This window comes from Cebus imitator, unplaced genomic scaffold (assembly GCF_001604975.1).
Source record: "Cebus imitator isolate Cc_AM_T3 unplaced genomic scaffold, Cebus_imitator-1.0 Scaffold118, whole genome shotgun sequence".
NCBI lineage: Eukaryota > Metazoa > Chordata > Mammalia > Primates > Cebidae > Cebus > Cebus imitator.
In genome coordinates this window covers 5,512,459-5,525,712 of record NW_016107433.1, presented here as the reverse complement: position 1 = coordinate 5,525,712, position 13,254 = coordinate 5,512,459, and the positions used below count along the sequence as shown (strand labels likewise).

General features: G+C 40.0%; 1 protein-coding gene across 1 annotated transcript; it reads left to right on the top strand.

The window, feature by feature from the left end:
* The first annotated feature begins 2,410 nt into the window (after window positions 1-2,410).
* LOC108311704 (c-Myc-binding protein-like) lies at window positions 2,411-12,935 on the top strand. The gene is made up of 3 exons (XM_037742254.1): window positions 2,411-2,563; window positions 2,965-3,071; window positions 12,574-12,935. Exons 1-3 carry the CDS (start codon window positions 2,411-2,413, stop codon window positions 12,905-12,907), a joined length of 594 nt encoding a protein of 197 aa, XP_037598182.1. The 3' UTR covers window positions 12,908-12,935.
* Window positions 12,936-13,254: the final 319 nt, after the last annotated feature.

The window sequence follows — 13,254 nt, the reverse complement described above, 5'->3', positions numbered from 1 at the left end:
TTTGTTGGGTTAGAAATATAGATCTGGAGGCCAGGACATGGTCAAGGGCCTGGAAATGGTTGCAATCACTACAAGAGTTGAGTGCTCATAAATGGAAGAGTTGAACACTGGGGGAGCTCCTCTATTTAGGGGGTGAGAGAAGGACGAGGCAAACACAAATTAGAGATGCAAGACGGTAGCCAAGATCAATCCAAGTCAGGGAAGCCAAGGATGTGTTTTATGAAGGAGAGGGTGATCAATGACATAAAATGCTGCAAAGAGATTGGGGAGGACAAGGACTCAGGAGAAGTCATCAGATATAGGGATTAGAATGTCAATAGTAATTTATGAGAGGATAATTTCAAATTAGTGGTATGAGAGGTCACTTTAAAAGGGTTTAGAAATGATTAAGAGTAAGAGAGGCTAATATGCATGGATTATTCTTTTGGCAGGTTTGGTAATGAAAAGAAGGAGAAAGATGAGCTTTTTGTTGTTCATGTTGTTTTATGGTAGAAAAATATGCAAGTATACTAACATGCAAAAGAGAAGAAACCAGAAATTTGGGAGATTTGTAAAAAACAAAACAGAATGGGATAACTGATGGAACAGAGCTCTGGAAGGAACAGAGATAGATTTCAACTAAGGAGCAAATTAGCTTTGGAAAGCAAATGGGGCAGTTTCCTTTCTGGCACAGTCAAGGAAATAATAGGAGGGGTTGTAAATCACTTGGATGTGGAAGGGGGAAGTTGAAGTTCATGTTAGAAAGTCTCATCTCAGTAAAGCAGAAAGCAGGTCAACGTGGGAGAGATGTGTATGGGATGGGAAAGATGATACCTTTGGGGAATATGACTGAGACTAAATATAAGGATTGCTAACAGGCCTACTTGAGGTGGTAGCAATAGTGCTAATGGATAAACTTAATTTTAATTGACAAGACGTAACTTTCTACAACAAGGTCTACCAGCTTGGGAGAGGCATGCAGGTAGAAAAGCAGATGATGATGAGAGTCTACTGCTGGTTATAGGCCTAATTTTCTCTTTAATCCAAATCTATCTCTCTTCCTTCCAGAGGAAGCTCAAAATACAAGGGACCTCAGGGCATAGTAAAGGCTAGGTTAGAACAGGCATTTGAAAGTCTTTTTGGGTCTGTTCCTTGCCCTTCAAAGTAACCTAAGAGTAGTGAAATAATAAAGAAAAATGTGTAGGTAAAGGATAAAAATCATGTTCCTTTCTTCCTCCTTTTAATTTATTCATTCAGCATACAAATAATTTGCTGAATGCCCTTCCATGCCATGGCATGGGAAAGGAAGGCTGGGCATCAGGTCTGTAAGATTAGGCTGCTTACCCTTCAGTGTATGAAATAACAGGAACAGTATACACTCAGCTTGCATTATCTACCAGGAACTGCTGGGTAAGTGCCTGTCCACATATTAACAATATTAACCTACAAAAGTAGGAAAAATACTATGCTCTATTTTGCCAGTGACGACACTGACTCCAGGGGAAGTTAAGTGACTTGTCAAGGTCACATAGGTAGTTGGCAACATAGCTGGGGTTTTAGTAAGTCTGGCTCTTGAGTCTGTTCTCTTATTATTTTTTTTTTTTCCTTTGAGACAGAGTCTTACTCTGTCACCCAGACTGGAGTACAGTGGCACGATCCTGGCTCACTGCAGCCTCCACCTATTGGGTTCAAGTGATTCCCCTGTTTAAGCCTCCTGAGTAGCTGAGATTACAGGCGTGCTTCACCAAGCCTGGTTAATTTTTGTATTTTTAGTAGAGATGGGGTTTCACCATATTGGCCAGGATTGTCTCAATCTCTTGTCCTCGTGATCTGTCCACCTTGGCCTTCCAACGTGCTGCCACCACGCCCAGCCAAGAGTCTGTTCTCTTAATCACTATACTATATGAACTGAAAAGGTTATAAAATGGGTTATAAGTAGGATGATTACATATATATATGTATATATTATATATAATATACATATATATTATATGTATTATAATATATATATATTTGAGATGGAGTCTTGCTCAGTTGCCCGGGCTGGAGTGCAATGGCATGATCTGGGCTCACTGCAGCCTCCACTTCCCAGGTTCAAGTGATTCTCCTGCCTCAGCCTCCTGAGTAGCTGGGATTACAGGCATGCACCACCACACCTGGCTAATTTTTTGTATTTTTAATAGAGAAGGGATTTTGCCATGTTGGCCAGGCTGGTCTCGAGCTCTTGATCTCAGGTAATCCACCCTCCTTGGCCTCCCAAAGTGCTGGGATTACAGTGTGAGCCACCGGGCCCAGCTGATGATTACATATTCTAAGATGGTCCAGGTTATGCCTGTCATCCCAGTAAAAGTATTCATTGTATACTCTTATAGTAAAAAGTTTGTAGGAGAAATTATATAGCTACTTTAGTTATAAGAGAAACTGATCAGCCATGGGGCTCTTCTTCAAACTCTTCATTGTTGGCTCACGTGATGTATGGAGACGAAGAACTGTAACGCATTTAAGGAAAATAAATGAAATGGCCCTGCCTTTCTGTGATATACAGCCTCAAGACCCAGAAGAGCCAGCTTCTTTGATCCCCTTGGTAAGATCACAGCCCCTTCCCCAACCTACATACTATTAAGCACTTCAATCCTACTGGTTTTAATGAAAGGAGAAACACAGAAAGGCACATTCTCTAAGCTGCCACCAAATGAGTTCTGCACACCCATTCTTTAAGCAGTGATGGAAATGGAATGCACAAAACCCTACAGCAAATCTGTCTACCCATCTCTCTCTTCATCTCCTTTCCTTATCTCTACTCTCAGGTCAGCACTCCACTATTCACACCAAAGCTCACGCATAATAACTTCATGTCATACAGATGTACAGCCTCCGCCAAAGCTGGTATTGGGCTAACACCAGACCGTTTGCAGCAATTCTGGCTGTTTTGTGGCTGTTGGTAATGTCTTCATTTCCTGAACTCTTTCTCCTTATTGTTTTTAGGCTCCAGTGGGAGGCAGGGAAATTGGTACTAGCGACGTGGCTCTGGTTCCCTACCAGAAAAGTTGTGCTCTTGTTGCCAAATTAGCCCCCTTGGAAGATTTAAAGATGTACACTCAACTCCCTGTGGATGATTTTAAAAATGTATCACTAATGCTCACTGATGATGGGCACTTATACAACATTGTGATTTGGCTCTTACTCTAATAATACTATTTTAAATGCTGTAACGTGCAAAAATGATGGTAATGCTTAGGCCAGAGTAAGCAGAAAACCAACTCGGCAAACTGAACAGAAGACATTCATCCTGGGTTTTCAATATCCTGCCAAGTGACCTCTGTTTTGTGTGGCTTTATTATTCTCTGAGGTTTTAATATGCTGGTCCACAGAATTCTCTTATTATTTCCTTCACTGCTTTTCTATTGTCTCCTCTGTCTGCCCTGGATCCTCTGTTTTTCCTTCCTCTGAATTCAGTCTTGCAGTGAGTTTATGCATTCATAGTGATTTCAACTATAATTTATATCACAAATGGTTCCAAATATACATCTGAGCTGCCTGAAGGGCATTTTACTCTTTCTCTCTTCCTTCCTTGGTAAGCTCGTCCTCTAATATGATTTCAATAATGGCTAACATTTATCACGTCTCAGGTATGGAGTTAATGCTTGGAACCCTACAAGCAGTGGCGCTTATTATTATCATCTTTGTCCTCCAGAGAAAGATCTAGTAAGTGGTATAACTGAGATTTGACCCCAGACAGATTTGCTTCACAACCTGTGTTCTGGAGCACCACATTGTGATGCCTCCTCACATTCAGACACTTGCTCTGTACCTTCTGACTAGACTATCCCAATAACTCCTTAGTGCCCTGTCTGGCACCAAGCAGAGCTCAATACCATTTTTCGCATGGAAGATTTGCTTTCCTCCCTATTGATCACATTTAAAGTCCTCTGTTGGACCTCCAAAGTTTTCCACTGACTTCTCTGTCACCCAAGCCCATCTAGACTGGGTATTCCTGTTAAGGATATTTGTGTGCCATGCAAAATGTGTTTCACTTAGTGTTTCACTTTCTTAGGGTACTTCTTGTACCTAAAACACTCTTCCTATCTACTTTATGGGAAACCTCTTACCTCTTCTTTCAGGATTTATCTGTTTTAGAAAACCTCTAACTAACTATAAGTGTAAGGGTAAATGACATATCGTCAGTGATGTTGTCTTCTATTTCTTTCTATGTCCTACAAGAGTCTAGTAATATTTATCATTCATTGGATATGCAATAAAGATTGTTAATGTGCTGATATAACCATCCTAACCAACACTAGAAAGAAACCCACATGTGGCTGAGAGACACGACTTAATAATTACTAGAGGCCAAAGTGTATGTTTTCACCTACAGTGGGGTAAGGAGAGGAATAGAGCTTCTGTATTGTTTCTAAGCCAGCTTGCTTTCAAATCTATTCCCCACTTTCCCTTGTTCTGCTCTGTGTGTCTGGGATCTGATCCTCTGAAGGCTGCATTTCTAGGCTCACGAGTCAATTGGCTTCCAGATATGTTCAGGCAATGGAAGGAGCTGAAGGGAGAATGGAGTGTGGGAGGGAGAAACTAGGCACATCTCTGCCTCTCACTCTGTTTTGGGATAGGACCCCAGCCCCAGCTGTGTCTCCTCTGTAGCTCCAGCTCTCTCACACTGGCCTTCTTCCATGATTCCAGTTTCTATGAGATGACCCTCGCCTCTGGGCTCTGCCACTTCCTTGCTTTGTCTCTGCAGCCTAGGGAGGGTAGTGGCTTCCTGCTATTGTTAACCTCACCACTCCCATTGGCTTCTCAGCTTCTCCCTATAATTTCCTGCATTAAATTCCCTCTGTTGTAATTTTGTGAAAACCTAAAAGAACAAGCAACCTTTTATTATTAATAATAATAATTATTATCCCAATAGAATTATAGACTAACTTCTGCTAAAACAAAATCCCTGTCAAGCTATGATTGCTTTCTGTCTTCTGGCTGTCTGACTAGGAGATGAGATCCAGCCACATGCAGAAAGTTTACAGATAAAGAGATGAAGTGACATGGCTATCGCAATGGCATTAACCCTCTAAGAGTACTGACGTAGCATGTTTCAAACTCACAAATCTTCAACTCTTGAGGTTCTCCAGTATAAAGATGAATTGAATAATACAAATACAATAGCTTTGTAAGACTAAAAAAACAGAAAAAGGAGAAATTATTTTATAATTTCATAGGTAGATGAGACTAAGTCAACCTACAGATTATGAACTTATCTTATTATTTTATTGGTTTATTTAAAGGGACTAGTTTAATAGTTAACATCAAGTGGGTAGGTTCACATTACTAAAGGAAATGGTGCGAACACTTTTAGCCTCAATCTAAATTCCAAGATAAAGGCTGTCCCTAAAATAAGCCATAAATCCATCATATGCCAACCCAGTAAGAACCATCTGGTGAACACACAGGATAGGCATCTTCTGTGTTTGAGGGCATCCGAGCTGTGCCATACACCTAGAGCATCCACCTGCCCTGGCCCAACTCTTTTCAACTGCATTCTCTTGAAAGATCTTTGGAAGTATTTTTAGATAAGGCTTTGCAGTTCCTGTCTGGACATAACTTCTTTGATATGGAATAAAATAAATAATCAACTAAACCACCTGTACATTTGGCCACTTTATAAATATTCATTGATTTTGCCCTCTGTGCCTACATACCTAAAATGAGAAAAACTATCTCTGGAAGACACTACTGATTGGTTACCCCAAAGCCATTTCTAACCCCTTGACTTTTGTAGCTTTCCCACATAGAGGCTGGAGTGGTAAATACTTGCCTTCCCAGCTGCATGGGACATGAGGGTGGCTTTGGGATTCATCTGGCTGTGAGATGTGAGCAGATGTCTGCTGGAGGGGTGGGATGGGACTTCTGGGGAAGCTGCTCATTTCCACGTAGAAAGATACAGGCACAGAGGGCATGATTTTTCTACCTTTTTCACCTTTTTTCTTTCTTTGGGCACACACATCATGGCTGATGCCATAGCACTCATCTTGTAATATGAAGAAAAAGTCAAGAATCTCGGCATCTTTGGCTCTGACATCATAGATAGTAAAGAACTGGTTCTTTGATGACATTTTTGAGTGTGGAAACAATGCCATCTAGACCTGTTTGAGGGAAATAAAGCCTATTTGTTTAGCTTACTTTTTTTTTTTTCTTTGAGAGACTGGGTCTCACTCTGTCACCCCGGCTGGAGTGGACTGGCACAATCATAGCTCATCATAACCTTGACTTCCTAGTGATCCTCCTACCTTGCTAGGCTATAGCTGGGTGTGGTGGTGTGTACCTGGAGTCCTAGCTACTTGGGAGGATGAGGAGGGAAGATCACTAGGCGGTCAAGTACTGATTTCTAGGTAGAAAGATAGAGGCACTAAATCATTGATTCAGCCCATTAGCATTTGACTTTCTAGTGATCCTCCTGCCTGAGCCTCCTGAGTAGATAGGACTAAGGTACACACCATCCCCCCAACCAGCGATAGCCTGGTATTGTTTCTATTCCTTGCAGCTGAATGGAATCCTAACTGGTTGAAAAGACAAATTTACACTTATTACAAATGTGTCACATTATAATTGCTGGCTCTAGATGTAGTTTATAATAAACTCTTGATTGTGGTCTATGCTTTTATATGGATTTCTCATCTCTTATCTTTGCTTCAGGTTGATAATCTTAATAGAGGTGAGCAGATTTTTTCTCTACAGGGTCAGATAGTTAATATTTTAGATTTCACGGGCCAATCTCTGTTACAGTCACTCAACTCTGCTATTGTAGTGTGGAAGCAGCCCCAGACAATATATAAATGGTGGATGTGGCTGAGTTCCAGGAAAACTTTATGTACAAAGAAAGGCAGTTGGTCCATGTGCCAGAGTTTGTCAACCCTTGATCTTAGTAAAGCCCACCTGCAAATTAGGAGGCAAGAAGTAATGTTTATTTCTCCTTTTAAGGGAGATAAAAATCCTGATTTAGTTTTCTGAGAGTTGGAGGCCCTTTCCATCAGCTTCCCCACAGCCCCAGCTCTCATTCCCCAAAGCAGTAAGAACAGAGTTCTCAGCCTCTACATTGATGATTTATCCCGGTCACAGAAGGGACACCCGGCTAACTGAGGTTAACAGCTTTCTCGGTTTCATTTCAAAAAGACATTAGCATGGAGGCTCAATGAAATGCTGATATGCCAAATACTGATTCATTCACCTGCAGAGTTCGCTATAAGGCAGGGACCTATTTGACAGGCAGGGCTGAGCTCCCAGCCTTTTCCTAAAGGGCAATCCCATAATTCATCTCCCAGTGCTAAATTATACCTGACACTTCACTGAAGGCTTCAGGTGCACTCACCCAACTGCAATAAGACTAATGCAGAAGAAGAGGGTTGGAAATGACAAAAATATTTTTTGAAAATAACATAACTAATTCAATTGTGGGTGGAAATATCTATTGTGTAAAATATTCCCAGGCAGAATACACACATTTGTTTTTGTGTTACGGGCAGGTCTTTTCTCTGGCAATGGGGGATCTCTATGCTGCACATCACTACCTGAGCTACATGCCCCATGACCTGTCTTTTGACTTGGCCTAGTCACTAAAGAAGCTCCAAGCTTTTCCACAATCTGGGCCTTCCCTACTCTAGTCTCCTTCCAAATTTTCACGCAAGTCTGTTCAAAAGCTGCAAAGTCATGCGCTCACTGCTCCTCTACGGAATTCTCTGTGGAGAGATTTGGGAATAGGCATAGGGGAAGCAGAAGATCTGTCGTCTACCTTAAGCAAAGCAGTCAAATGCTTTAGCATGGTGCTTAACTTGTTATCAGGCCCCAGGGATGCTTTGGTAAAAGAGAAGTAAAAACAAAACAAAACAAACAAAAATCTTGACAAGTGAAGCCATCTAACTTCCTAATGACCCCATCCAGGACTTTCTTTCATTTTTTAGTGGGTGCAGGGAGTTGCGCTGGTCATTTATCTGATGACATGTGAAGTGAGCACATGAGGCTTTAGCCTGGCCAAAGCTCACTAGAACTTTGGAGGGATGAGGTGAGATGCTTTCTCTGTAACTCAGGAAGTCTCCATTGAGTATGTGCTAGGTGCCGAGGAGACTGCTGTGAACAGGCAGACACAGAGATCTTCTCTCATGGAGCCTCAGGTCTCACTTGGGAGACCTGAGCTTAAAAAGAGCTAAGATGGGCTGGGCGTGGTGGCTCACACCTGTAATCCCAGAACCTTGGGAGGCCAAGGCGGGTGGATCACATGGTCAGGAGATCGAGACCATCCTGGCCATGGTGAAACCCTGTCTGTACCAAATTACAAAAAATTAGCTGGGCATGGTGGTGCTGCCTGTAGTCCCAGCAACTTAGGAGGCTGAGGTAGGGGAATCACTTGAACCAGCAGATGGAGGTTGCAGCGAGCTGAGATCATGCCACTGCACTCCAGCCTGGTGACAGAGCAAGACTATGTCTCAAAAAAANAAAAAAAAAAAAAAAAAAAAAAAAAAAAAAAAAAGCTAAAGCTAAGATAATCTACTTGCTGGGCAGTGTCCAGCACCTCTTAGGTGCTTAATAACTGTTGAATGAAGAAATTGTAAATAGGGTAAAAGTAAAAGAACTAAACATTATTAAGTGCCTTCTCTGTCCCAGATTCTATGCTAGGTCTTTTCCATTACATTATCTAATTCAGCACAAAATGAACAGTTAAAGTCAAGGCCAGACCCTGGTACATGGCTTCTGAGACAGCCTCTTTCATGGCATACACATAAGAAATAGTGTTGCTTAGTGGAAAGACTCCAAGACTAGGTGTCCATAAAATCTGAGCTTAGTAACAACTCTGAAATTACTAAAGGTATAGTCTTGGGTAAGTATTTGTCCCGTCTGAGCCTCAGTTTCCACATCCATAATTCAGGGATGATGATATCTCCCTCACAGGGTGGCCATGAGGAATGGATGAGATGGTGAATGTGAAATGGCTTTGATTATAAATAAGATCCTGCTCTTTGTAAAAGGAAAAGCATATTTTACCCATACACTTTTTAAGGGTTCATGTTGCTTCTAAACAATTAAATTTTTCATGATTTCAATAATTCTAACAAAAAAATCAGAAACAATATTAAGGTTGATCTGGCAGTTATCAAAATGGTATTTGGAGACATTGTATCAGAAAGATTCCTATAATAAGCCAAGATTCACTTAAGATGATTATTTGCCCTGCCTTAATCACATATTTAGGGGAATTACTAATACTCCAATAGTTACTCACGTAAGTAGACATTAAATTCTTTCTTTATAAATCAATTATCTTTGCTCCTTCAGCATTTCTATGAGTTTCTTTGGATGGATTAAAATTTTGGAGCAACACAGGAGCACAGCCTCCCAAGCAGCTGGGATTACAGGCACCCACCACCATATCTAGCTTATTTCTGTATTTCTAGTAGAGACAGGGTTTCACCATGTTGGTCAGGCTGGCTTCGAACTCCTGACCTCAGGTGATCCACCTGCCTTGGCCTCCCAAAATGCTGGGATTACAGGTGTGAGCCACCATGCCAGTCTTCTTTTTTTTAATTAAAAAATTTTTTTTGTAGAGATGAGGGGTCTTCCTATGTTGCCCAGGCTGGTCTCATACTCCTGGGTTCAAGCAATCCTCTCACCTTGGCTTCCCAAAGTGCTGGGATTACAGGCATGAGGTGCTGTGCCTGGCCTCAGATTCTAACTAAATGAAGAACAAACCTATTTAATGACAGCATGAGTAGTAGTTGTTGTTGTTTTGAGACAGAGTCTCACTCTGTCACCCAAGCTGGAGTGCAATGTTATGATCTTGGCTTGCTGCAACTTCTGCCTCCTAGGCTCAAGCCATACTCCTGCCTCAGCCTCCCCAAGTGGCTGGGCGATAGGTGCACATCAGCACTCCCATCTAATTTCTGTATTTTTGTAGAGACAGAGATTTGCCATATTGCCCAGGCTGGTCTTGAACTCCTGGGCTCAAGTGATCCTCCCACCTTGGACTTCCAAAGTGCTGGGATTACAGGCATGAGCCACTGTGCCTAGCTGACAGCATGATTTTAAGAGCACTTTCCCCAATCAGTGTTTTAATTATTAAAATGAAAATTGTATATAACTCTTTTTCTAGTAATTATTTGTTCTTCTTTTAGTCATCTAAAGAGGTGAAGTATTGCTTATATTTAATTTTATTCTCTACTTTTATTAACTTTTTTGTGCTCTAACTGTGCCTTGGTTATTTTGGGCTCTAACCGTGCGTTGGGTTTTTTTTGTGCTCTAACTGTGCCTTGGTTTGTGACGCTTCCCATGTCAAGATTTGTGAATTCTGTACTTTCATTTCCTTCCCCCAGATCATTAGTGAAGTGGTTATGTGAAGCCAAAGTGGGCACGAGTCCTCATGAATGCAGTGGACACTGTCTCTTATCTAAATGTGAGGGACCGACATTTGTCACTGCTCTTTGTTTATGGTCCTTCAGCCAATTTTCAATCTATGTGACCATGCACATATTCTACCCAATTTGAATTAATTTTGCAAGTGGAAATTCATGGAGTAGTGTATCAAATGCTTTAGTAAAATCCATATATATTACCTCTAGTGCATTCCCTTCATCCATTAATCTCGTAATGCGATTTAAAAGAGTGATCACATTTGTCTGGAATGATTTGTCCTTTATCCATCCGCAAAGCTGCCTCCTGCTCTTGGCTCCATTATCCTCTCCATTCTTTCAGTTTTTCCCTCTTTACATCTGATTCGTTATACTATTAGACACAGGGGTTATATTTTAATAGATGATAATTACTGGTAACTTTCTTTCTGTTTAGAAAATATTCAAGGTTTTCAAGTAATCTTTAAAATGTGGGTTATTGAAAATGTCTACTGACTGTTAAATTTTCAAGCAAATTGCTTTAATACAATCTCTTTACTTCAAGCAATGATTCTGAAAACATTTTCCCAGGCATTATTTTCTTTTAAAATAAGTTTTGTTGTGAACTATGATATAGTATTTAAGCTATCTTTCCTGTTCTGTTTGTTTGAACTGTTTTTCCAGAGCCTTATTTCCCCTTCTGCCTGGAAAAGATGTGTAGTATATTATGTAAATTAAGGGTGATAATAAGTATGAAATTGTTGCTATAATATTAACATCATATCCACTATGAATGACTATTTATTTGCAAAAAATTCTTAGCAGATATTTCTCTATATGCATTAGATGAATTTGCCTGCCCTCTAAGCACATTTCTAAATACTTTTAGTTTTGGGTAGATTCTTTTTCTGAAGAGCTCAAATGTTATATACCAAATCAGTAAATTTAGGGTAATAGCTAATTCAAAATACAAGATGTTTTCAAAAGAGGAGGGAGAGCAGGAATGAAAGGAATAATATAACATAGGAGAAGAATGATAAAATCAGAGATGCAGGTATGTAAGAGGTAACAGAGCATGCAATAAATTGTGGATCTTTAGAAACCTAACTACAGGAATATCACTTAAGGTGCTGTGGGGCTTTCTTTCAAAAGATGTAGAGGCTCAAATATAGACTAATTCCTTGACTCACAGTTCCAATGCAAGGTGACCTCTCCTCATCTGTCATTGTAATCATTGTCCAGCTTTTCTTCTGTGTTCCACCAACACTCCATTTAGGAAAGTTAGTAGGAAGGAGGACTCAGAATACTGTTTTTCAACTTGCTGCCCAGTAGGTAAAGGGTGGTAAGTGCTGAACCAAGGCCCAGAAGGATATTTTAGCATCTGCTCCCTGGATACTTGCCAAGGTCCCTGATAAGATATCACTTACAGAATACATGCAGTGAGAATGGGTCAATGCCTTATTAAATGATGGGGTGAAATAAACTTTGTTCAAGTCAAGATCTTAGAACTTCATATATTAAATCAGATTCAATTTAGTAACTTGAATTTCTGAGGGTGACTAGTATATTTCAAGAGGATAGTCTGTAGGGGTTTATTGAATGCCATTGAAATGCTAATCAAAGACTTAGTTCAACCTGTGCTCATACATTAGAGCATTGAATAGAAGACAGCTATTTGACAATAAAAATGGCTATACATTTTTTCCAATTTTATCTCCATTTGGATCTCTACCTTCTTTCTTCTGTAATAAACAAGTTCACTGTAGATCAAAAATCAACTTGTACCCAATAAATATGCAGCCTCACATTGATATGTGAATGTCCATTCATTTGGGTAGGAATGGCAAGTATTTATTACTGGGAAGGAAAGATGCATACAAAATTAAGTGAATTTGCATGAATAAGTCCCCATGTTTATGTGACATTAATATGAAGAAGTTGAGTTACATTTGAAAATATACCTTGCTGCATATAAGCATCAATGCTTATTCTACATAAAGCATCTGTGCTGAGAACTTAGGAGGTTTTTATTGCTAGTGTTCTATTTTTTAAGGTAATATTAACAATCATTTTCAAATACATTGAGTTCTAGGGAGAACATACATATTGTGTATGTAATTATGAACTACAGTTTAGCATTTATAATAGAAGGAAATGCTAAACTGTAAATGCTAAACTGTAGTTCAATATTAATGAAACTAAAGGTGGATTCTTTTTTCAGCTACGCTGTTGCCGCTGTCACTAAGGCTGATTACAAAGCCGCTAACTCAAAACATGAGCAGTTCTGGAGGTACTTGGAGAAGTCAGGGGTGCTAGACACGCTGACCAAGGTGTTGATAGCCTTATATGAAGAACCAAAGAAACCGAACAGTGCTTTGGGTTTTTTAAAGCATCACTTAGGGGCTGCTACCCCAGAAAATCCAGAAATAGAGCTGCTTCGCCTAGAACCACTCAAAATGAAACAGAAATATGAAGCTATTGCAGAAGAAAATAAAAAACTGAAAGCAAAGCTTTCTCAGTATGAACCACCTCAGGAGGAGAAGCATGCTGAATAGGATTCTTCTCAGTTGAAAAGACCAAAAAAAGTGGTTTTGTACGACTTGAATACTTTGTATAGTATATAATCTTTCCTGAACAGATGCTATAGAACTCTTTTAATATGTTTAATTCACCTATCACATTCTATTATAAACGTATAGAATCATCAATAAAAACTCAATATAGCTTTCTTTGGGTCTTAAAACAGGGGAATCCAAAGTAAATCCTGAAACAATCCTAAGCACAGCTATCTAACTCATTACCTTAAAAGACATTCTGTTTATTAGTCTGATCAGGAATGATGGCACTGGTTGTATTTTAACCAAGGCAGTTTAGCATGGAGCTAGTCCTTGGTGTAGTTCAG